The sequence below is a fragment of the Macaca mulatta genome, chromosome 14 (genome assembly GCF_049350105.2).
Source record: "Macaca mulatta isolate MMU2019108-1 chromosome 14, T2T-MMU8v2.0, whole genome shotgun sequence".
Classification (NCBI taxonomy): Eukaryota; Metazoa; Chordata; class Mammalia; order Primates; family Cercopithecidae; genus Macaca; species Macaca mulatta.
The window spans coordinates 102,338,489-102,363,736 of NC_133419.1; the positions used below are offsets into that span (position 1 = coordinate 102,338,489).

Here is a 25,248-nt window from a genome sequence, read left to right on the forward strand (position 1 = left end):
CATGGAAATGGGGGATTAAGCTAAGGTCTACTCATTGGAGCCCCACGTCTGACCCACCAAAAAATGGAACCACTTTTTATTTTAAACTTTCTATTAATTTGGGAATGGCTAGTTTCAATGTAATACATTTTTCAAGTACCTGGGCTTCTATCATACAAACATTGCTTTTACTATATAATTTTCATAAAAAGAAGGCGTCTTAGTGGGTGCTCAGAAAGTCCGGATGGTTTTAGAACTAAACAAAATTTTACACCTAAGCCAAGGTTAAATGATAGATAGTAAAACTCTACCTTCAAGAAGCTATTCTAAAGATATGGTTTAGTACATTAACAAGTATGTTCATAGAACTAGTTATATAACAGACAAAAATGAAACTTTAAATGTCCATCAATAAGGAATTATTTTTAGTAAATTATATATTTGTATAAGGGAATATGATAATTCACTGAAATTAATAGGAATATATATTTTGTGGAGAGAAAATCACAAGCTAAAAATGATTACTCATTATATAAGTACAATTAACTCATATAGTATTATATATATGCATTTTATAATAAAATATATGTAAAATTATGCACATCTAGACATATAATCAGCTGGCAGAATTTTCACCAAAAACAAGCAGTCTTTGTTTCTCACTGGTGGAATCTGAAATGAATTTTACTCTCTTAGGTTTTTTGTAAAGTTTGCCTTTTTCAGTGAACACGGAGACTCTCAGATCTGTGATTCCAAGACTTTATTTTTTTAACTTATATATCTCTATCACTTACAAAATGCCTGGTACTGGTAATTAATAAATATTTGTTGAATTAATGCATTATTTGATATTGAGAAAAATATCCTAATACTTTAAAGAATCACATAGTTCAAGAATCTAAATATTGCAAATAACTAGTCTTGTTCCTTTAAAAAAATCCATGCTTACCTGATACTGTCTTGGAGGATTATTGAAACTATTGAAACGGAAATCTTCTGAGCTCCTTACACTTGGTTGCTTATTGTACCCAACCTGTAATTTGAAAAGATTTAGAAATGGATTCCTAAATTTTCTTTCAAATAATAATATGAAATTAGTTATCTAATGAACTAAGAGTCTCATACACACAAATTATCTGTATGTATAGTGCCATTTATTGTGCTTAATATTCTGTCTTCCAAGACAAATCAGTGACATTTTAGGTGTGTTAGGTTAATGGCTATTAGAGGTTGTCTGAGGAGTCTCTTAGACTTTGTGGCTGCCAATCACGCTGTCATGAGAATCACGCTTCAGCCTTCTCACAGAGACATCCATGGTAGTCAAAGAGCCAAACAAATTGAGGAAATAATGGTGGTGACCTCAGAAGTCCATTGATGAGGGATCAACAGTGTCACCTGATTAACTAAGACATCCACACCTGCAGCAGGGTCTGATGTGGATCCTGCAGAAACACCAGGGTAAGACTGTGGTGGAACAGAATTCAGTTGCGAAAAAAGCTCTAATTAATGTTTGAATTTTAGATACTGAATACTATCCCATTTGGGCAGCACTTTTCAAATTAAAATACATTTACCCAAATAGGCAAATAACAAAAAATTAAAGCAATCTGCAATAAAGGTGGTAGCATATCATATTAACATGCTAAGAGGATGATTTAAAACCTCTTTAATGCATTTTCTAAAGGAAAAAAAAACCACTGGTTTTACAAAGAAATAGGTAGAAGAACTGAAGCAAAACAAGCAGCTCTAAATTTGCATGTTTATGATACACAACTGTTTCCTAGGGGAAGAGACACCTCGAGATTGTCTTCAAAGATACACAGTGATTCATATTTCCTGGTAATATCTATGTTGTTGTAAGTAAAGCTCAGTGAGACTGAATTAAAATCCTTGCATTAACTTCAGTGCTTTGCTTTGATACCTTAAATAGCCACATACTGAATTAAAACAGCTACTCAGACATTCATCTATTGAACAAGTATATATCGAGGGTCCTCAGAATGTAAGCTGCTGTGCTAGGCTCTGTGTATAAATGAACATAAGCAATTATGGTGTAGCTGAGTTATGGTAATAGCTCAATTATGAAAAATATGACAAGATTGATAAGATTAATAATAAACAATATATAAATTTGAAAATAATTTAGATAGCATCATTTTTCATGTATCTATTTCCTTTTTCCTTCACTCTAAAAATGTCTGTGTCCATATATTTTTACTTATACTGAATTTTAAAATCACTCTGATGAATTATATAATTCATCAAATTAACCAAAGAGAGGCAGTTTAGGTTCTCAAAAAGAGCACTTGATGGGAACCTGAAAGATAAATGCCATCCGGCTTTGCCACAAGCTAGCCATGGAACAGTAGGCAAGATGCTTCAATGTTCTATCACCTTGTCTGACAATGAAGGAAGTGGTCTAGCTAGCTTCTATCATTCAAGCCCCACCAATTTATAAATTTGTGAAATGCATAAAAACTTCCACATAACATTTTAAATAATATAATGGGAACCCTGGTTTGAAACTATGATTTATGCCTTAAGAATATCATAAAAGGTGAGGACCAGTGTGAAGCTCCCATTAAGCCCATTATGATAAAGTGTGCAGGTGAGGACAGGCTCATAACCATCATGTCTCTGATTTATTTACTATCTATTCATCAACTCATCATTGACATTTTTGGCTAGATAATTCTTCAGTGTGGGTGGTCTCCTGTGCATTATGGAATGCTTAGCAGCATCCCTGGCCTCTCATCTACGGATTAGATGCCAATCACAGCTCCCACCACACCCCATTGTGACAACCAAAAATATCTGCAGGTATTATCAAATGCACTAGATTGGGGTGGAGGGCACAATCACCCATGGCACAGTTAAATGGTATGAAACTAAATATCTATAAATTCACATGGAGCATTTTTATGTGACTAGTTTTTTTTCTAAGTATGAAATACCAAGTTTTGGATGCATATATAACATATTTTATTTTCAGAAAAAAATTCTAGTCAGTTTCTAATACATCATAGAAATTCAGTAAATGTTTCTTAAAAAACGGAATGATACAGAGAAGAGTAAACCTATCCAATGGTGCAAGGAAGTATTATTACCACTTGGTGGCAGAAAATCCTAATAGACAATTATTTAATGTCTGGAAATCCAAGTCTGCAACACTTTTATACATAAAAGAAAATTCAATTTGAAAATTGAATAGTATTTAAAGCTTAAGGATTTGGGTATTTATAGATGGTGCCAACATGTATACTGCCACAGAGGTTGGAAGTGGGAAGCTTGTTGACTATAAGCAGGAAGGACTGGATGCACGTTTTGTTCCTAATATGCAAATAAATACTCTCTCCAATTCTGAATGAACCATTGCCTGCCCCCTTTGTTAATACCTTCTACCACATTTTATGCATTCTTTATTCATTTTCTTTTTCATTTCCTAATAATTAGTTTGATATTAACATTTCTCATCTTGTAGGTTCATTGTAGGATTAGAGTGAGCGACACTAATAATTTGTTTCTAATTCATTAAAAAGAACAAGTAATCTTAAGTCTTTAAAGTTTCTTATATTGCTGGATATAGGAAGAGTTCATGGAGTCACCTATTTCCCACAAGCATTAAATGTCCTGCAGCCAGGAACAGAGCAATGAACTGAAAAGGTATGGACAATATATTCAGTCAGCAGTGAATGTAGATATGAAATGAAGCTGTGTTATACAGGGCTTATAAACATACTGCTCTGAATCAAGTGGATGTTGTTTCAACTTCAGGCTCTGTCACTTGTTTGAAATGGGACTGTAGGCAAATCATTTCACCTCTATATCCTTAGGATCCTCAGATATAGAACAGGGAAAATAGTATTACCCACCTCCCAGAGCTATTACAATTAAAGAGATGAGGTATAGAGAATATATAGCTTGAAATACACTGGACATTCTATAACTGTCAATAGCTATTATTTTGAAGAAAGATAAATATCTACTATGTGGCTTTAGGTCTATTTCATGGTTAACTTTAATCTACACATACCCCTTTACTTATGATGGGGTTATGTCCTGATAAATCCATTGTAAGTAAGGTGAAAATGCACTGAATACACCTAACTACTGAAAATCATAACTTAGCCTAGCTGACCTTAACCATACTCAGAGCACTTTCCTTAGCTTACAGTTGGACAAAAGCATCTAGCACAACACCTATTTTATATTAAAGTTATTACACAAAATTTGAATCAACAGTCAAACTTTGAAGTACAGTTTCTACTGAACACATATTGCTTTCACACCATCATAAAGTTGAAAAATCATTAAGTTGAACTATGGTAAGTCTGGGACTGTCTGTAGTTAATTCATCCTAGAGATATTTTGCCAAATATTACTTTTTACTGATGTGCCCAAGTCCATGACTAAGTCCTTCAGGGAATGAACAGTGATTCCCACATTCAGATGAGCATTAAAATCTCCTAAGCTCTACCCTACATGGTTTAAACACCTACCCTAAGACGACAACTGGAATGTGATCTGTTCAGAAGTTGGAACAGGGCAGTTATTCAAGAAGTTATCTGGCATTTTCAGGTTTACACACGTAATAGACTATGGAAGAGATCAACTTTTAATTTATGCTATCCTTTCAGACTGTATATCTGAAAAGCTAATGCTAGCAACCACCACACTCAATGACCTTTAGAATTAAAGGATATGATTGAAGATAACGAATAGGTCTGCTTATTATATGAAAAGCTAATGCTAGCAACCACCAAAGTCAGTGACCTTTAGAGTTAAAGGATACAGTCAGAGATAATGAATAGGTCTGCTTACCTTGTTTCAAAATGTATTTTTATATATGGTTCATCCTACTTATATCTGTGGTGCACCTGGAGCAGTGTTTGTGCAGCTAACTAAATACTTTAAAATTCAAGAGGTCAGAGAGAGAAGACTTGAGTGAATCAGAAATTCACTTACCATCTTAGATATAGATGTTATGAAAATAAGATTAAGCATAAGCCATATGAGTTGGGTAGGAAAGAATGAACCATGAGAGTTTTTCTTAGTATGTATACACTAGGGCCAAACCATCTCATTAGCAATGGGCAAAAATTATTTGAAATATAAATGATTGCCTTAAAATTTTTTCTCAGGAATACAGTGTAATGTATGTAGTAAAACCAAACCATGTGAAATGTATCTCAAGTTTTGCTCACCACAGGCTCATATGGCAAGGGAAAAGAGATACTTTTGTTGATTTAAGCCTTCAAGAATCAAATGCCAAGACTGAGTTGGAAGTATGAGATGTACCCAGGATTATACATATGGTATATTATATATTAACCACTGTGGTATAATATGTGGGAGCGGGAGAAGGCAGAGAAAGCCTCTCCACTGTGAGGCTCTGCTCACCTGTGAAAGGGAGAGAGGTAAGAAGATTGTCTGGGAAAGTCAGTCAGCCCACGGGGGAGCGGCACATCTCCATGGCTACCACAATACACAATTACACAAAAGGCTCTCTAGATTCTTAAATGGACAGTGGAATCAACGTTTTATTCCAAACTTTACAATTGAGGTCGGACATCACAGGGTTAGTATTTCTTCTACAATTGGTTTTAAGCTATGATTAAAATATGTGTTATTGAAAACTGTAACTCGTTTACAATATATCATATATATTTTGCTGATGATTAAAATAAATTTTAATTTTCCACATTTTTAGAGAAGCTACAGGGAAAATAAAATTATTTCATTTGATAGATACCATAGTTTCTATCATAAAGAAAAGGCATTTTGAATCTATTTGAATTTTTCTCTTATCTGTCCAGTGACTTATACATCCTTCACGCTTTCAGGATGAGTATTTTCTTACTCATAATAAAATATAAGATAAAAATATAAGATCATAAAAATATAAGATCCAATTACACTGACCTATCTTTGCAAAAAATTTATTGAGTTTTTTACAACCAAATAACAAAAAGAGCCATTTCTTTATAATACGAGTATATTACATTTGCATAGTGTCTGTGATTGTCAAAGTACCAATATAATCTTTCCAATATGCTTGTGTGATGGGTTGTACAACTTGATTATTTCTGTTTTATAGATGAGGAAACTAAGGTTCAGAGAAGTTAAATGAATTGCTGAAGGGGCAGAGATGTACACTTATTATAAGATCTCAATCTTCTGAGTACTTGGTTCAGTACTCTTATTATATCAATTTCCAAAGTGCAGTTTTGATAAGGAAGGAAAAGTAGTGAATATAAAATATTGATCAAACAAGCTGAATTTTATATATTCATATTGATCCATAATATATGTTATATGCAGTCAATTGCATATTATATAAAGTCAGTACATGTACCCCTTGGTATCCACGGGGGATTTGTTCCAAGACCCTTCTGAGCACACCAAAATCCACTGACACCCAGACCCCTTATAAAAAATGGTGTACTATTTGCATATAACTTATTCATAGCCACTGGTATACCTTAAATCATCTCTAGTACTTACAATGCCCAATATAATGTTATGTAACTATAATACAAATATTGTTATACTGTACTGTTTTTAAAATTATTATTCTTATGATCATATTATTTTTGATGTTTTTAATATTTTTGACCCATAGTTGGTTGAATCTGCGAATGCAGAACATATGGACATGGAGAGTGGACTGCGTGTGCGTGTGTGATATTTAATTGAAATGCCCTTTGCAAAATTGTAAAACAATTTTGTCATATCACACATTTTATAGCTCATAAATGGGAGGTAGGTGGAAAAGAGCCAGAACCATCTCCTTGGAATATTCAATTAAGAATTAGTTGTCTGCATTGTGAATGTACTTAATGCGCCTGAACCATACGCTTAAAAATGGTTAAAATGGTAAATTTTATGCTATATATATTTTATAACAATGAAAATAAATATAAAAAAGAAGTCAGTTGCCTGTATATGCCAACTCCAAGGATTGCTATGAATATTTAGGTTTTAGAGAGGGATACTGTTATTCTTGAGATTAATAATCCATAACCTCTTATCGGTAAGAAAACATAATGGGCCACATTGTCAATTATAACACAACTCTCATAAGAAAGACTAAATAATATGACTAGCTGAAATGACACCCCTTAATGCCATTAAGGGGTGCCATGAAATGCTTAAATATTTAAGCATTTCAATATTTAAAATACATACAGTGAAGTTAAACTTGTAAGATAGACTTGATTATATAATGCTTGGTACACATGTTACAAATGATTGAGACCAAACAATATGTCACCAGGAATAACTGAATTCTTTTCTGAATATATCCACTAACTAGGGAAGGCTTCGAGAAATTAAATCATTTCACCTTACTCCAGTTTTCTTATGTGATATGTGCAGATAATTTAATTCACACAAAATAATTTACTAAAATGTCCTAGCAAATTATAAAATTGTTTGGGCCAGGCACGGTGACTGATGCCTGTAATCCCAGCACTTTGGGTGATGGAGATCCTGTCTCAAAAAATAAAATGAAAAAAAAAATAAAATGTTTTGAGTTGAACACGTTTTGGAGATAAGCTATTTCATATTCTTTCAGTAACTTTTTCCCTTCATCTTTCTGTCCATATACCTTTCCCTCTGTACATTCATGCATTCTTTCTTTCCACAGACACTTGCAGGTACCAAAACTAAAGAAGTATTAAGGATCAGAGTTAAACTAAGACATGGGCTCTATCTTCGAGAACCCACACCTTCATCAGTTCGTTTGCCTCTTCCTGGTCTGGGGGATTGGTTAACACACCATGACCTATATGATTTCACCAAGGAAGAGGAATGGGAGGAAGAAACGGGCATGTGAGTAGTAAAATATACTTCCTACCATGTTCCTTACTAGGTATGTTATTTCATTAATTTAATGACCCTTCAAGGCTGTAGTAATGACAAGTGAGGAAACTCAGGCCTGTGAAGACCATAAAGTGTATCTACATCCATTGCTGGAAAGTGGTGGGAAACCAACATGACCCTGTGTGTGTGTACTATGTAAGTGTGTGTTGCTGCCAAACATACCTGACAAATGCTAATTTTGTTGCCATTTTGCAAATAATGTCTACTGACATTCAAATGCATTCTGATATTACAATTCTCCATTATTGTTTTTGTTTCCTTTTTTTTTATACTTTAAGTTCTGCAGTACATGTGCAGAAGGTGCAGGTTTGTTAAATAGATATACATGTGCCATGGTGGTTTGCTGCACCCATCAACCCAACATCTACATTAGGTATTTATCCTAATGCTATTCCTCCTCTAGTCCCCTACCCCCTGACAGGCCCCAGTGTGTGATGTTCTCTTCCCTATGTCCATGTGTTCTCATTGTTCAACTCCCACTTATGAGTGAGAACATGCAGTGTTTGGTTTTCTGTTCTTGTGTTAGTTTGCTGATCCAGCTTAATCCATGTGCCTGCAAAGGACATGAACTAATCCTTTTTTATGGCTGCACAGTATTCCATGGTGTAAATGTGCCACATTTTCTTTAGCCAGTCTATCATTGATGGACATTTGGGTTGGTTCCAAGTCTTTACTATTGTGAATATGGCCGCAATAAACATACGTGTGCATGAGTCTTTATAGTAGAATGATTTATAATCCTTTGGGTAGATACACAGTAATGGGATTGCTGTGTCAAATGTTATGTCTGGTTTGAGATACTTGAGGAATTGCCACACTGTCTTCCACAATGGTTGAACTATTTTACATTCCCCCCAAGAGTGTGAAGCGTGTTCCTGTTTCTCCACATCCTCTCCAGCATCTGTTGTTTCCTGACTTTTTAATGATCACCATTCTAATTGGCATGAGATGGTATCTCACTGTGGTTTTGATTTGCATTTCTCTAATGACCAGTGATGATGAGCATTTTTCATATGTTTGTTGGCTGCATAAATGTCTTCTTTTGAGACATTCGCCGACTTTGATGGGGTTGTTTTTTTGTTGTAAATTTGTTTAAGTTCTTTGTAGATTCTGGATATCAGTCCTTTGTCAGATGGACAGATTGCTAAAATTTTCTCCCATTCCGTAGGTTGCTTGTTCACTCTGATGGTAGTTTCTTTTGCTGTGCAGAAGATCTTTAGTTTAATTAGATCCCATTTGTCTATTTTGGCTTTTGTTGCCATTGCTTTTGAAGTCTTTGCCCATGCATATTTTCCTGAATGGTATTGCCTAGGTTTTCTTCTAGAAATTTTATGGTTTTAGGTCTTACATTTAAGTCTTTAATCCATCTTGAGTTGATTTTTGTATAAGGTGTAAAGAAGGGGTCCAGTTTCAGTTTTCTGCATATGGCTAGCCAGTTTTCCCAACACCATTTATTAAATAGGCAATCCTTTCCCCATTGCTTGTTTTTGTCAGGTTTATCAAAGATCAGATGGTTGTAGATGTGTGGTGTTATTTCTGAGGCCTCTGTTCTGTTCCATTGGTCTATCTCTCTGTTTTGGTACCAGTACCATGCTGTTTTGGTTACTGTAGCCTTGTAGTATAGTTTGAAGTCAGATAGTGTGATGCCTCCAGCTTTGTTCTTTTTACTTAGGATTATCTTGGTTATGTGGACTCTTTTGGTTCCATTTGATGTTTAAAGTAGTTTTTTCCTTTGCACATGTTTTTCTGTTGGGTTTTCTTTTTTTCTTTTTTTTTCTTTTTCCTTTGAGACAGAGTCTTGCTCTGTTGCCCAGGCTGGAGTGCATCTCGGCTTGCTGCAACCTCCACCTCTCAGGTTCAAGCGATTCTCCTGCCTCAGCCTCCCGAGTAGCTGGGATTACAGGTGCACGCAACCACATCCAGCTAATTTTTATATTTTTAGTAGAGACGGGGTTTCACCATGTTAGCCAGGCTGGTCTTGAAGTCCCGACCTACAGCAATCCACCCACCTCAGCCTCCCAAAGTGCTGGGATCATAGGCATGAGCCACCGCGCCTGGCCAGGTTTCCTTTTTTACAATACAACATTTTAGATCATATAAGTGTGTTCTCTATGTGTGATCTAGATTACAGTTTTTATGTGTTGAAAATATTTACCCTCATTCTGGATGTGAAGACATTTAGTAAAAACAGTAACAAACAATACAACAGTTAAAAAACACTCAATGTCCAATAAATATTCATAAAGTTTATATCTCTATAGATGAGAAAAATGCCAATTCACAGCCGTGTGGATAGCCATATGCTGCGTTTCTAACACATGAGACTTCTCTTCTGAAATAAAAAGACAAAATACAGTTACAGAGACTCTCTGACTAGACCTGAGGCTGGTTCCTCTCAGCCTTCTTCTCCACTAGGCCTCAACCTTGACCTGTGGCAACTGTAGGCTGTTCGTACAAATAATTTAGCTCCCTCTCTCCCATTAAAAAGCATGAACAATTTTCTAACAGCTCAGTACTGCATCCCTAGGATGACGACTGCAACTTCTGTAAGTTCCTGCCTCAGAAATCTCAAGGCTGCTAGAAGAATTTGCTATTTTGTTCCATCGACATCTAGAGAAAGGGCCCCAATCTCCTGCCCTCTGTGGAGGGTAGTAGCCTAATTTCACATAGGCCCAGTTCAGATGGGTTTCACTAGGACTCATACCCTGTTCTTGATTTTTGTAAATGTCTACTTCCCTGGCTCTGCTAAGGCCTCCACAGATCCTGCTTCCAATGCCCTCTTACCTTAGAAGTACCCAATTCCCTCTGTGCACATAGAAGTTGAATTCAGTTCAAAAGCGTCTTATTCCCTATTGCAACAGTTTATTACTGATTAAAATCTGCTCTTACCAAAAAAAAAAAAAAAAAAGTAGTTTTTTCCAATTTTGTCAAGAAAGTCAGTGGTAGCTTGATGGGGATAGCATTGAATTTGTAAAGTACTTGGGGCAGTATGGCCATTTTCATGATATTGATTCTTCCGATCCATAAGCATGGAATGATTTTCCATGTGTTTATGTCCTGTCTTATTTCGTTGATCAGTGGTTTGTAGTTGTCCTTGAAGAGGTCTTTCACATCCCTTGTAAGTTGGATTCCTAGGTATTTTATTCTCTTTGAAGCAACTGTGAATGGGAGTTCACTCATGATTTGGCTCTCTGTCTGTTATGGGTGTATAGGAATGCTTGTGATTTTTGCACATTGATTTTGTATCCTGAGACTTTGCTGAAGTTGCTTATCTGCTTAAGGAGATTTTGGGCTGAGACGATGGGGTTTTCTAAATACACAATCATATCATCTGCAAACAGAGATAATTTGACTTCCTCCTTTCCTAATTGAATACCCTTTATTTCTTTCTCCTGCCTGATTGCCCTGGCCAAAACTTCCAATACTGTGTTAAGTAGGAATGGTGAGAGAGGGCATCCTTGTCTTGTGCTGATTTTCAAAGGAAATGCTTCCAGTTTTTGCCCATTCAGTATGATATTAGCTGTGGGTTTGTCATAAATAGCTCTTATTATTTTGAGATACATCTCATCGATACCTAGTTAATTGAGAGTTTTTAGCATGAAGCACTATTGAATTTGAATTTTGTCAAAGACCTTTTCTGCATCTATTGAGATAATCATGTGGTTTTTGTCATTGGTTCTGTTTATGTGATGGATTACATTTATTGATTTGGGTATGTTGAACCAGCCTTGCATCTCAGGGTTGAAGCCGACTTGATCATGGTAGATAAGCTTTCTGATGTGCTGCTGGATTCGGTTTGCCAGCATTTTAATGAAGATTTTCACATCAATGTTCATCAGGGATATTGGCCTGAAATTTTCTTTTTCTGTTGTGTCTCTGCCAGTTTTTAGTAACAGGATGATGCTGACCTCATAAAATGAGTTAGGGAGCATTCCTTCTTTTTCTATTGTTTGGAATAGTTTCAGAAGGAATGGTACCAGCTCCTCTTTGTACCTCTAGTAGAATTTGGCTATGAATCCATCTGGTCCTGGACTTTTTTTTAGTTGGTAGGCTATTAATTACTGTCTCAATTCTAGAACTTGTTATTGGTCTATTCAGGGATTCCACTTCTTCCTGGTTTAGTCTTGGGAGGGTGTATGTGTCCATAACTTATCTATTTCTTCTAGATTTTCTGTTTTATTTGCGTAGAGGTGTTTATAGTATTCTCTGATGATAGTTTGTATTTCTGTGAGATCAGTGGTGATATCCCCTATATCATTTTTTTATTATATCTATTTGATTCTTCTCTCTTTTCTTCTGTATTAGTCTGGCTGGTAGTCTATCTATTTTGTTGATAATTTCAAAAAACCAGCTCCTGGATTCATTGATTTTTTTGAAGCATTTTTAAACATCTCTATCTCCTTCAGTTCTGCTCTGATCTTAGTTGTTTTCTCTTGCTTCTCTAGTTCTTCTAATTTTTGATGTAGGATGTCAATTTTAGATCATTCCTGCATTCTCTTGTGGACATTTAGCGCTATAAATTTCCCTCTAAACACTGTTTGAAATGTGTCTCATAGATTCTGGTATGTTGTGTCTTTGTTCTCATTGGTTTCAAAGAGCATCTTTATTTCTGCCTTCATTTCATTTCTTACCCAGTAGTCATTCAGGAGCAGGTTGTTCAGTTTCCATGTAGTTGTGCGGTTGTTATGACTTCTGTTCTTTTCCATTTGCTGAGGAGTGTTTTACTTCCAATTATGTGGTCAATTTTAGAATAAGTGTGATGTGGTGCTGAGAAGAAGGTATATTCTGTTGATTTGGGGTGGACAGTTCTGTAGATGTCTATTAGGTCTGCTTGGTCCAGAGCTGGGTTCAAGTCCTGAATATCCTTGTTAATTTTCTGTCTTGTTCATCTGTCAAATATTGAGAGTGGGGTGTTAGAGTCTCTCACTATTATTTTATGGGAGTCGAAGTCTCTTTGTAGGTCTCTAAGAACTTTCTTTATGAATCTGGGTGCTCCTGTATTGGGTGCATATATATTTAGGATAGTTAGCTCTTCTTGTTGCATTGATCCCTTTACCATTATGTAGTGCCCTTCATTGTCTTTTGTTCTTCGTTAATTTAAAGTCTGTTTTATCAGAGATTAGGATTATAACTCTGGTTTTTTTGTGTATGTTTTTGTTTTTTGTTTTGTTTTGTTTTGTTTTTGCTTGGTAAATATTCCTCCATACCTTTATTTTAAGCATATGTGTGTCTCTGCATGTGAGATGGGTCTTGACTCTTCAGCCAATATGTCAGTCTATGTCTTTTAATTGGGGCATTTATCCTGTTTACACTTAAGGTTAATATTGTTATACGTGAACTTGATCCTGTCATTTTACTAGCTGGTTACTGTGCCCATTAGTTGATGTAGTTTCTTCATGGTGTTGATGGTCTTTACAATTTGGCATGTTTTTGCGTGGCTGGTATCAGCTGTCCCTTTCCATATTTAGTGCTTCCTTAAGGAGCTCTTGTAAGGCAGGCCTGGTGGTGACAACATCTCTTAGCATTTGCTTGTCTGTAAAGGATTTTATTTCTCTTTCATTTGTGAAGCTTAGTTGGGATGTGAAATTCTGGGTTGAAAATTCTTTTCATTAAGAATGTTGAGGCCGGGCGCAGTGGCTCAAGCCTGTAATCCCAGCACTCTGGGAGGCCGAGATGGGCGGATCACGAGGTCAGGAGATCGAGACCATCCTGGCTAACACGGTGAAACCCCGTCTCTACTAAAAAATACAAAAAACTAGCCGGGCGAGGTGGTGGGCGCCTGTAGTCCCAGCTACTCGGGAGGCTGAGGCAGGAGAATGGCGTGAACCCAGGAGACAGAGCTTGCAGTGAGCTGAGATCTGGCCACTGCACTCCAGCCTGGGTGACAGAGCGAGACTCCGTCTCAAAAAAAAAAAAAAAAAAAAAAAAGAATGTTGAATATTGGCCCCCACTCTCTTCTGGCTTGTAGGGTTTCTGCAGAGAGATCTGCTCTTAGTCTGATGGGCTTCCCTTTGTGGGTACCCTGACCTTTCTCTCTGGCTGTCCTTAACATTTTTTGCTTCATTTCAACCTTGGTGAATTTGACAGTTATGTGTCTTGGGGTTGCTCTTCACAAGGAATATCTTTGTGCTGTTCTCTGTATTTCCTGAATTTGAATGTTGGCCTGACTTACTGGATTGGGGAAGTTTTCCTGGATAATATCCTGAAGAGTGTTTTCCTATTTGGTTCCATTCTCCCTCTTCACTTTCAGGTACACTAATCTAACGTAGGCTTGGTCTTTCCACATAGTCCCATATTTCTTGGAGGCTTTGTTCATTCCTTTTCATTCTTTTTTCTCTAATCTTATTTCATTAAGTTGATCTTCGATCTCTGATATCCTTTCTTCTGCTTGTTCAATTTGGCTATTGATACTTGTGTATGCTTCACAAAGTTTTTGTGCTGTGTTTTTCAGCTCCGTCAGGTCATTCATGTTCTTCTTTAAACTGGTTATTCAATTTCTCTAACCTTTTTTCAAGGTTCTTAGCTTTTTTGCACTGGGTTAGAATATGTTCTTTTAGCTCAGAGAAGTTTGTTATTACCCACCTTCTGAAGCCTACTTCTGTCAGTTTGTCAAACTTATTCTCCGTCCAGTTTTGTTCCCTTGGTGCCGAGGAGTTGTGATCCTTTGGAGGCGAAGAGGCATTCTGGTTTTAGGAATTTTCAGCCTTTTTGCACTGGTTTCTCACCATCTTTGTGGATTTATCTACCTTTGGTCTTTGGTTTGTTAGTTTTCCTTCTAATAGGCCCCTCTGCTGCAGGTCTGCTGGAGTTTGCTGGAGGTCCACTCCAGACCGTGTTTGCCTGGGTATCACCAGCAGAGGCTGCAGAACAGCAAAGATTGCTGCCTGTTCTTTCCTCTGGAAGCTTTGTTCCAGAGGGGCACCTTCCAGGATACATGGGGGTCAGGGACCCACTTGAGGAGGCAGTCTGATCCTTAGCAGAGCTCAAACACTGTGCTGGGAGATCCGCTGCTCTCTTCAGAGCCGCCAGGCAGGGATGTTTATGTCTGCTGAAGCTGTGCCCACAGCCGCCCCTTCCCCCAGGTGCTCTGTCCCAGGGACACGAGGGTTTTATCTATAAGTCCCTGACTGGGGCTGCTGCCTTTCTTTCAGAGATGCCCTGCCCAGAGAGGAGAAATCTGGCAGTCTGGCCACGGTGGCCTTGCTGAGCTGCAGTGGGCTCTGCCTAGTTTGAACTTCCTGGCCAAACTGCCTACTCAAGCCTCAGCAATGGCGGATGCCCCTGCCACTACCAAACTTGAGTATCCCAGGTCGATCTCAGACTGCTGCTGTGCTGGCAATGATAATTTCAAGCCAGTGGTTCTTAGTTTGCTGTACTCCATGGGGGTGGGACCCGCCGAGCCAGACCACTTGTCTCCCTGGCATCAGCCCCCTTTCCAGGGGAGTGAATGGTTCTGTCTCACTGGCATTCCAGGCACCACTGGGGTATGGAAAACAAACAAACAAACAAACTCCTGCAGTTAGTTCAGTGTCTGCCCAAGCAGCCGCCCAGTTTCGTGCTTGAAACCCAGGGCCCTGGTGGGGTAGGCACCAGAGGGAATCTCCTGGTCTGCAGGTTGTGAAGACCATGGGAAAAGCGCAGTATCTGGGCCGGAGTGCATGGTTCCTCAGGCTCAGTCCCTCATGGCTTCCCTTGGGAAGGGGAGAAAATTCCCCAAACCATTGTGCTGCCCAGGTGAGGTGGTGCCCCACCCTTCTTTGGCTCACCTTCTGTGGGCTGCACCCACTGTCCAACCAGCCCCTATGAGATGAACTGGGTACCTCAGTTAGAAATGCAGAAATCACCTGCCTTCAGCGTCGATCTCCCTGGGCGCTGCAGACCACAGCTGTTCCTATTCAGCCATCTTGCCAGAAATCCTGTTTTTGTTTCTTCCACTCACTGCTTCATTTATTTCATTTTTTTGCATTCTTTTTATAGGGCTTTTAGGCTTAGTATTATTTCTCTGTCCTCACTGGATTAATATCACTACCAAATTATGTGGTATACTTACTGTTCCTGCTCTCTAGTAATAGCAATAAAAATAATAAGTAGCTATTACATACCCACTATGTGCCAGGCCCTGTTGTCAGAACTTTACAGTATTAAGTAATTTAATATTCAAAAGAACATTTGGGTGTTGGTGTGATTACTGCCTACAACCTGTGAACAAGTAGAGTCTTAATGAGACAACATTCTAAGTAGAATACACACAGGCATGCGTTAGAATCATAGAAATTGCTCACAAAATATTTGAACTTAATTCTGTGTTTCCTATGTATTCTCTTCATCATAACCATCATCATGAGAACAGGGGTGGTAGGCTTCTTCTGTAAAGAGCCAGATAATAAATATTTTAGGATTTGTGGGCCATATATGGTCTCTCTCACATATCCTTATTTTTTTCACAACTATTTAGAAATGTAATTTTAAAAAAATCTCTAACTCTCAGTCTGAAAACAGGCTAAAGACTAAATGTGGTCTGAGGGCTATGATTTGTTGACCCCCATACACTAGCCTCCTAACCACTAAACTATCCTTTCTAGAGTGAAATGACTTTGTAGCTCTGTTACATTCCTTATTTTCCATTTCTTAAATTTCCTTTATTGGCATCATTTTTAAACGCAATCTAGATTCACCTGGATAGGCAACCCAAACAAAACTTGGCTGAACAGCAAGAATGTGCCAATTTGCAATGACCCTAATCTGCTGACTCTCTTGGATGACCAGGGACAATTTCCACTTGCCTTCTTGCTGTCTTGCTCTCAGCTCATGCAGCCCCATTGCTGTGACCGAGCCCCAGACTGTGGCAGGGCTCGCAGAATTCATGCACAGGTCTCTCACCCACATGTTACCTCCCATTGAAGCCCTTCTCACCTGTGATATTGTTCTTTGGAAGTTCTTCCCAATCTTACTAGGGCTAATGGCTTAGGGTTCCCCTTACCTAAAGCTCTCCTGTTTTCTGATATGTACCGGGTAATGGTTGACATGCTAGTGGAAGGGATGGTTAGAAAGGAAGCTGGGAGGTTGGATATCAGATAGGCCTTAACAGGATTCCTGTGTTGTTGGGGGAGGTAACATAACCAGCTTAAAAAACAGAAAAAAAATGGTCTCCCTCCTTGTCATTTGTATTCCATGGGATGGCCATGTATCACAGTTCTGGTCAATGAGCTATAACAACAGAAATTGTTGGGAGATTCTTCTGAAGGTGGTGGCAGATTTAGCTAGCATCCCCTACTTTTCCATTGCCCTTACTCCTACATGCCTGAAAAGTAGGTATAATAGCTAAAGGTAAAGCTGTCCTCTTGCATCTGACTATGACAAAAATCCAGAAGAATCACAGAAACTCATGCCTGGTAACAGCCCCATACTGCCTAAATCTGGAGAGTTAAATGAGGCGGGGAACAAACACGTGTCTTGTTTAAACCACCATGATGTGGATTTTATATTACTGTGCGTAATTGAATGCAGGTCCTACCTGATATATTGCCCTTTTCCTGATTCATTCCTTTATCATTTCCTTTTAGCAACAAGCATTTATTGTACCCCTACTATGTACATGCCACAAAAAAGGAAACATGTCCTCATCGTTGAGGATTTTGCTACTCTCAGTTATGGAGCTGATAGATCTCTAGCGCACATTGTTCATTATACACAGTGTCAACCACAATAGCCATTAAGGTCCCACAGTGCCTTTTTCCATCACTTCTTGATTATTGACAAATTGGGAGGCACTGGGGACTATGCCTGCTCTTTACCTGAGCTGCAAAGAGTGAAGTTAATCATAACCTCCATCAGGTTCCTGACAGATTCATCTCTTAATATTCCCTTCTGTATATCACTAATCTTATATTCCATCACCATAAGTATATGTAAGTATTTGCTTAGTATATGTCTTAAATATACATGCTATTCTTTTTTGCTTATGAAATATAGCTTATTTCTACCTCTCAATAACAGAATTGAGAACTGTTAAAGTAGTTGAATTATTTAATGTGTCTGCTCTCTACTTCCTAAAATTGCTTCTGAACATCTGTCCCTTTCTTTGAAAAGATGAGCCCGATCATGTGCATGACTTCATATTTTCAAATATGAGCTTACCTGTTTTTTGTCAAGTGATAATTTTGAAAGGTCTTCATGACTTCCTAAAATTCCAAGTTTCTTTTCTTCATTTATCTTTTAAAGATAGATAGTAAAATGAGTATAACTGCATAACCAATTTCACTCTTCATTCTGTATTTTAAAAGCCATTTCGTCTAATTCCCCACAAGTTTTAATGAGAGAAACATATTCATACGGGGTTCTTCCCTTTGCAAGTGCTTGGACATTTCCTTTGGACTTTGAATTCCCTCAGGTTGCAGTTCTAACCAGACCTGTAAACCACTCATTTAATTACATAAAAAAAAGGAAAGGAAATTTTTGCCACTCAATCCACTGAATTCTACAAGTTATACTTCTGGAAGAATGTCATAGATGGTATTTTTCCCAAAAATTACTATACAAATTAATCATAACTACATTTAAAGAAAGCTTTAAAATTCTCAAAGTACTTTTATATACTTATTTGAGTTGATCTTCAGGATGTAGATATAATTTTTTTCACATATTACAGTTGAGGAAACTAGAACTCAGAGAATGTGTTACATACTTGAGAACCCTAAATAGTAAATGGTAAACAGTGCAGGAATTACAACATTTTCCTTTTATTTAATGATAGAATCTTATTGCAAGGAAACTTATAATCATTTGGTCCAATTGCCCACGCAGTGTAAAAAGGAAAGATCTTCAATAAATTCCCACTGTCAGCCATCTGGAATTTATTGACTGCTTACAATGGTGGGAAGCTCACTACTTTGAAAGGCAGCCCACCCTTCTGTTGGGCAGATTTTCTTGTTAAAAGTTTGTTCTTATATCGAATTAAAATTTAACTATTTGAGGCCGGGCACAGTGGCTCACGCCTGTAATCCCAGCACTTTGGGAGGCTGAGGCGGGCGGATCATGAGGTCAAGAGATAAGAGACCATCCTGGCTAATACGGTGAAACCCCGTCTCTACTAAAAAATACAAAAAATTAACCAGGTGTGGTGGCAGGCACCTGTAGTCCCAGCTGCTGGGGAGGCTGAGGCAGGAGAATGGCGTGAACCATGACAGAGCAAGACTCCGTCTGAAAAAAAAAAATTAACTATTTAAATTTTTTGCTCGTTGCTTTTCTTCCCATTTTTGAAAAACAAGTATACTTCCTAAAGATGGAAATTACAAAGATATTTTTAGTCAATTTCAATCTTCCTTTTTCAGAAGAAACAGCCAGCTCCTTCAGTTCTCCCTCATATGACACCGTATCCCTATGTGTCCCATTCTGGTCTTCCTCCTCTGGAGGCACCTGGTATCTCAGTGTTCCTTCTGAGTATAGTGGTCTGTGCTCAGCAGAGATCTTTGCACAGCATAACCCCTCACCTTCCACCTCCAGTTAGACAAAATTCCACATGTTCTCTAAACATATCTGAACATGCTGTGATCGCCCTACTGCCTCATCTAAGCACTAAATCTTTTTATTCTTTTTAAAGATTGAAAACAATAATCCCACAAGGCGATGCAATCAATATCCTTAGCTCTTTCTTTCTTGAACTACTTATTGCCAAGTCTGGTCCCCTAAATTACATGTGAGCAACTGATTTCTGAACTTTTCAACATAGAAGTTATCTAAGAGTTAATCAAGCTGCCCCCCAGTCATAACGAGCTGCTGCTGATTTACCCGGCTCTATAAATTGAAGGAGAAGTGAGGGACATGTAGCCACAACAGCAAAAAAGCAGCCCAGAATAGCTCTTCTTTCAGTACTCGCTCCAGATAACATATTATTTTAGTTATATTTCATGAATTTTTCTTACATTCTTTTAAGTAGGAAATGTCCAGTGTGCTCATGTTGAACAGACACAAGCCAAAGGACTGTGCTGTGTGAAGTGACTGCATGTGGGAATGAATGGACAAGTCATCAGGAACCGATTCTCTTTAAAGGGATATGGCACATGTAACAAACCTGCACGTTGTGCACATGTACCCTAGAACATAAAGTATAATAATAGTTAAAAAAAAAAAAAAAAAAGGGATGTGGCACAATGGTTACAGTAGTCTCAGCATTAAAGAATACAATTATACATTATCAAGCTAAGTTACCTTGTTCATCTCTGCATCTTCCTGGAAACCTTTTTTATGACCCTGGAACAGCTCAGAAATCCATTTTTTAAGCTTCAGTAAGAGATAAAACAGGGACTTTGGACTTGGCACCAGATTGAAAGGTACGGGAAGTGTTCTCCCCTCCTCAAAGTAGGAGAACCAGAGTTTGGCTCTTGCAAATTTCCACTCCACGTCGGCGTCATCCTATACAAATACACATGACAGGTCAGCAAGGAAATGCATAAACAGAATTACTGGGATGCTTTTACCATTGTGTGGCTAGATGGAGGACAATGCCTATAAACACTCCCAGACCCCAATGATCATTCCAAGATTTTTTCAAAACGTTAACATTCTATTCACACACTCTTTCTTAAATTTGTCTAAAATTTTGACAGTTGTACAAGACTGTGAATCTCCAAGTTCCCATGTGTTTATAAATACCTGATAGATATAAATGTATTTTCCTACGTTCTGAAAAACGCTATGAAAAATTATTCTTTTATCCCACAATATACCACTCATTTATTTGGGACACAGAGAAAGATTTCTGGAATAAAAATTTACACTATTAATCTCAACTTGAGAAAAGGTCAATTTTGAAAATCACTCAAAAAAGACTTGGAGAATAATAGTATTCATAAGTAGTAATTTTTTGAATAAAATATAAATTCATGCTGATATAGTATTTCTAAAGTTTTTTTATTAAATCGATATCAAATCAGCATTTCTGCTTCTTATGCCTTACTGCCCCATGACACCTTATTGATGTTGCATGTAGAAGCAAAGAGTTAAAATTTTCCAGTTTACTGGTCAAACGAGTGTATAAAACAGGGAATGAACAAAGGGGGAAGAGCAATTCATACTTTCATCCTCATTGCTGAGTTAGTCCTTGGAATAATTAAAACATGTAGGCACAAATGATAAAAATGTATTGAAGATTATACCTCAATTTCCTGGAATGAACTGTTGATCATGGCAATTAACATATTTAGCAAAACAATGACCATTGTAACATTATAGACTCCATAAAGAACGTAACCAATGTTTTCAATGAATTTGTGGTTATAGTTGATGACCACTGATTTCACTTCAGAAAGTCCAAATATAGCCCAGAACAGTGTCTTAAAACTCTCTTCAACTCTGGGGAAAAATAAAAGAAGAAAAGAAATAAAGTGTATAAGTAAATAACAATATTACCATAATAAAAGTGAGTTGATTTAGTGTCTTTGCAAATTACTATTTATTTAAAAAAAAATCTTCACTTCTCGGAAGCTCACTTTTCTTTTCTGTAAAATGGTTACAATAGGATTGCTGCAAGGATGGGGTAATATTGTGCATATGAAGTACATAATCATAACTCAATAAACACATAAAAAGCACTCAATAAATGCTATTAACATAATTTCTAACCACAGATATGAACACTTAAATAATCCATAGCTTTGGCAATGGAATTGTTAAATGTACTACTTAAAAATAACATAATTTGTTAGAATCCTTTTAGTTTTCCTGCTGATCTATACTTCTACTCATACCCAATAAATAGATAATAATCATATACATCTTAATGGAAAATACAACAATATAAACAGACAATGTTACCAAAATCACTGACATGTCTTAGGTAGGAATTTCAATGCTGTAGGTCTAATTATTGACCAAAGCTAAGGCAATTTGCTTAACTTAGGTGGTTACATTTCCCTGACAAACTGTATTTCAGAGAAATATGGAAAACAGTAGGCTTATGTTTCAGTTGTTGCTTCTCATTGTAACACTGCAGACCTAATATTTAAATAATCTATTCCAAACACTCTTTATTAAAAAAAAAAAAGTGTCCATGGTGAACATAAGTCAAAACTCTTGTCACTATTGATAAGTCAGATCTACTCAGTAATAAGATCTGAGCAATTCAATTAGGAAAGCAGCTGTTTTCATAGTTAGTGTCCCCAGGAGTCCCCTGTAAGCAGGAGGGTAAGGGAGTTCAGAGCAACAGATCCTAGAGTCAGCAAGCAAGGGTTACACCCTGGCTGTTCCACATACAGCTATGGAATATTCAGCAAATTACTTAATTTTTGCGAATTTCAGTTTCCTCTTGGTGAAATAGAGATAATAAAGGGAGGCATGCAAGGTATTTACCTGGCTCTAAAAATGTTAGTTATTATTTAATATTAGAAAGGTTCCTACATTTTAGAGTCCCTCTAACTCATTTTTAAAATCCCCTCATTTTGCAAAAGAGGAACTAGAGATGAAATCTTTACCAAAACATTATTTATCCCATGGACTTACATAAACACTGTTAAACTAATATTTATTTAATTTGCAGTAACTATCATCAGAACATCTGAGATCACATACGTTGTGAAGGCTTCATTTTGTTTTGCACCAATGTAGTAGGAGTAGAGGTTGAACATTCCAATCATAAAGGCCACAAACACCATAATGAATATGACCATGAACTTGAAGATGTCTTTGACTGTTCTTCCAAGTGATATCTGCAGAGGTCCAAAGCTTTCATTTGCTGGCAAAATATAAGCTATCCTAGAGAAACTTAAAACTACAGCAATTGCATAAAGACCTTCAGATATTATTTGAGGATCAGAGGGGTCCCACTTGATCCTGGCTAGGAAAAAGCAAAGATAAAGGGTTGTGTGAGTTTCTTCAAATTGTTTATTTAGGTAACTTCTTTTTCTGCAAAAGAAATATAGTTACGTTAGAATCCAGTTTTTGAATGGAAGTCTCCTATCTTAAAGGGCTTCTTAAGTATCTGCTATAGTTGAGCTTCTTAGTTTATTGAGAACATGACTCTCCTGGTTTGCTAGCAATTTCCCATAAGGGGATAGCATAATAGTTAAGAGTTCAGACTATAGACTCAGTATCTGTAAAAGTTCATGTATATATATGTATGCACATACACATATATCAAAGAACTTACAAAACTACTTCTCTTAGTTTTGTTTCCCGATTTTTGAAAATGAGACAATGTCCCCTCTAACTCTCTTGTCTTTGTGAGAATTCAATAAGTCAGCATATGTTCCATGTTTAGCAAGTGCCTGGCACTTAATAAATGGTAGTGTTTATTATTCAGTCTTAAACTATAATTACACTATAATTTTAGGCTTGTAGCATATTTGTAGTCATTTAAATTTATTAGGAGTAACTTTTATTGGACACTCAAGTCTATTTTTACCATAAAATGTAGCAATTATTCACTTATGAATTTTTCTGGCATTATTACATCAGGTCATCAAAAATGCAATTAAGAAACCATTATGAAGAAAAACACAAAACAATGTGTAAGAAAGGGGAAAAACATAATTACAAATTTGAATTTGCTTATTTGTTGAGAAGTGGAATTAGGAAAGGACAACAAGAAACTAATAAAAGCAGTTTCCTTTTTTATAGTGCTTTGAATATAAGTATTATCTACAAATAGCTTTGAATTTTTTTAATTAAGTGCATTTTTAAAAATCTTTCATTAAAATAAACATTAATAATAATGGAGCCCTTATGTGATATTGCCAATAAACTCACAAGTGAATGTTAACTAATTTCTTATCAGAGGGTTTGAAATGAGTATTCAAAGGGAATATATTTTCCCCATCCAGGTTTCTACGAGGTGGTAGTCTCCTTAAGTAAATAACTGAACCAGTTTCCATCCCTTAGTCAGTTTCTTCTTGGAAAGCTGGAACGACTTATCTGATTGCTCAATTGGGATGAATAACTGGGCATAGCTGGCTCAGCATTGCCTTCTCTGTCCTGGGAATTCTCCTCTGGTCCTCCATGGAGCTGTCATCCTCTTTTAGTGGGGAGGACTGCCCTGGTCCATTGCTATCTAGAAATTGGAGGATATGTCTGCCTAATTCTGGGGTTCAGTATTACTGAACCCATTAGCTAATAGACTCAGACCTATGTCATCCACCCCGGATTTTATCAGTGTTAGAGGTGATGATCTGGCCTCCATATTAATGTCTTGTTTTATTTCTCAACTAATTCTAAGACTGGTTGGGAAGCAGTGGTGTTATTGACTGGGGAACCTCTCAGAGATCCCAACAATTCCTTTGTTTTCAAATACTTTTTATATATCTTAAATGCAAATGGCACTCAAATGTGAACTTTATTATATGTATTTATGGGGCACCACTTGATGTTTTCATATGTGTCCGTCTACACTGTGCAAAGATTAAATGAAGCTAATTAACATATTCATCACCTCGCATACATTTTTGTGGTAAGAACATTTAAAATTTACTCTCTTAGGAATTTTCAAGTATACAGTACATGATGATTAACTCTAGCCACCATACTGTATATCTCCAGAACTTATTCACCCTAACCGTGTACCCTTTGTAAACTTTGTACCTCTGACCAACATCTCCCCATTTTGTGCCCCTTAACCCAGCCCCTGACAACCACCATTACCTTCTATCTCTTTGAGTTTGACTTTTTTTAGATTCTACAAATAAGTAAGATCATATACCATTTGTCTTTCTGTGCCTGCCTTATTTCACTCAGCATAATGTCTTCCAAATTCATTCATGTTGTTACAAATAACAGGATTTTCTTCTTTTAAAAGGTAGAATAGATGTAAATGACGAGTTGATGGGTGCAGCACACCAACATGGCACAAGTATACATATGTAACAAACCTGCACGTTATGCACATGTACCCTACAACTTAAAGTATAATAATAATAAATAAATTTTAAAAAAAAGGTAGAATAGTATTCCATTGCACATATATATATACACACACACACATATATGTGTGTATATCCGTATACATATATATACACATATGTATATATCCATATACATATATACACACGTATATATCCATATACATATATACACACATATATATGTATACAGAGAGAGAGATACAGATAGCTAGCTAGCTAGATCAAATGTGAACTATTTTTAATTAAAAAAAAAAAAAGAGGGAAAAATAAATCCAGGACATAAGACATGTATTCTCAATGAAGTTTGGTAACTAGCCAATTGATCCAAGAGATAAAGGGAGATGGCTCTTGTGATTAAGAGAGTTTTCCAGGGAGTAGAAAAATCAAAGGAAGAAGCGGAAAGCATGCTTCCTCACATATAGATGCTCATTCTTCAGATACAGATGTTGGAAACGAACAATTTTATGAGAATTGGGCAGTAACCAAACTACTACTG

The 25,248-nt window shown here is 36.9% G+C and overlaps 1 protein-coding gene and 1 long non-coding RNA gene across 3 annotated transcripts in view; one reads left to right on the forward strand and one right to left on the reverse strand.

Annotated features, from left to right (window-relative positions):
- The window catches only part of LOC144334598 (uncharacterized), a 229,985-nt gene that overhangs the window by 199,685 nt on the left and 5,052 nt on the right, over window positions 1-25,248 (forward strand). Inside the window, exon 4 of the long non-coding RNA XR_013404560.1 lies at window positions 7,628-7,812. This is a non-coding gene — a long non-coding RNA (uncharacterized LOC144334598). The remainder of the gene's footprint in view (window positions 1-7,627; window positions 7,813-25,248) is intronic.
- Window positions 1-25,248, reverse strand: part of TRPC6 (transient receptor potential cation channel subfamily C member 6) — a 134,253-nt gene that overhangs the window by 2,542 nt on the left and 106,463 nt on the right. Inside the window, exons 7-12 of one of the 2 annotated variants that reach the window (XM_077964912.1) lie at window positions 22,429-22,693; window positions 21,018-21,213; window positions 20,071-20,274; window positions 18,994-19,062; window positions 18,001-18,075; window positions 929-1,012 (exon numbers count right to left, since the gene is read on the reverse strand). In XM_077964912.1, the coding sequence (XP_077821038.1) occupies window positions 929-1,012; window positions 18,001-18,075; window positions 18,994-19,062; window positions 20,071-20,274; window positions 21,018-21,213; window positions 22,429-22,693 (893 nt within the window). The remainder of the gene's footprint in view (window positions 1-928; window positions 1,013-18,000; window positions 18,076-18,993; window positions 19,063-20,070; window positions 20,275-21,017; window positions 21,214-22,428; window positions 22,694-25,248) is intronic. The other variant, XM_015115535.3, reaches the window with a different exon arrangement.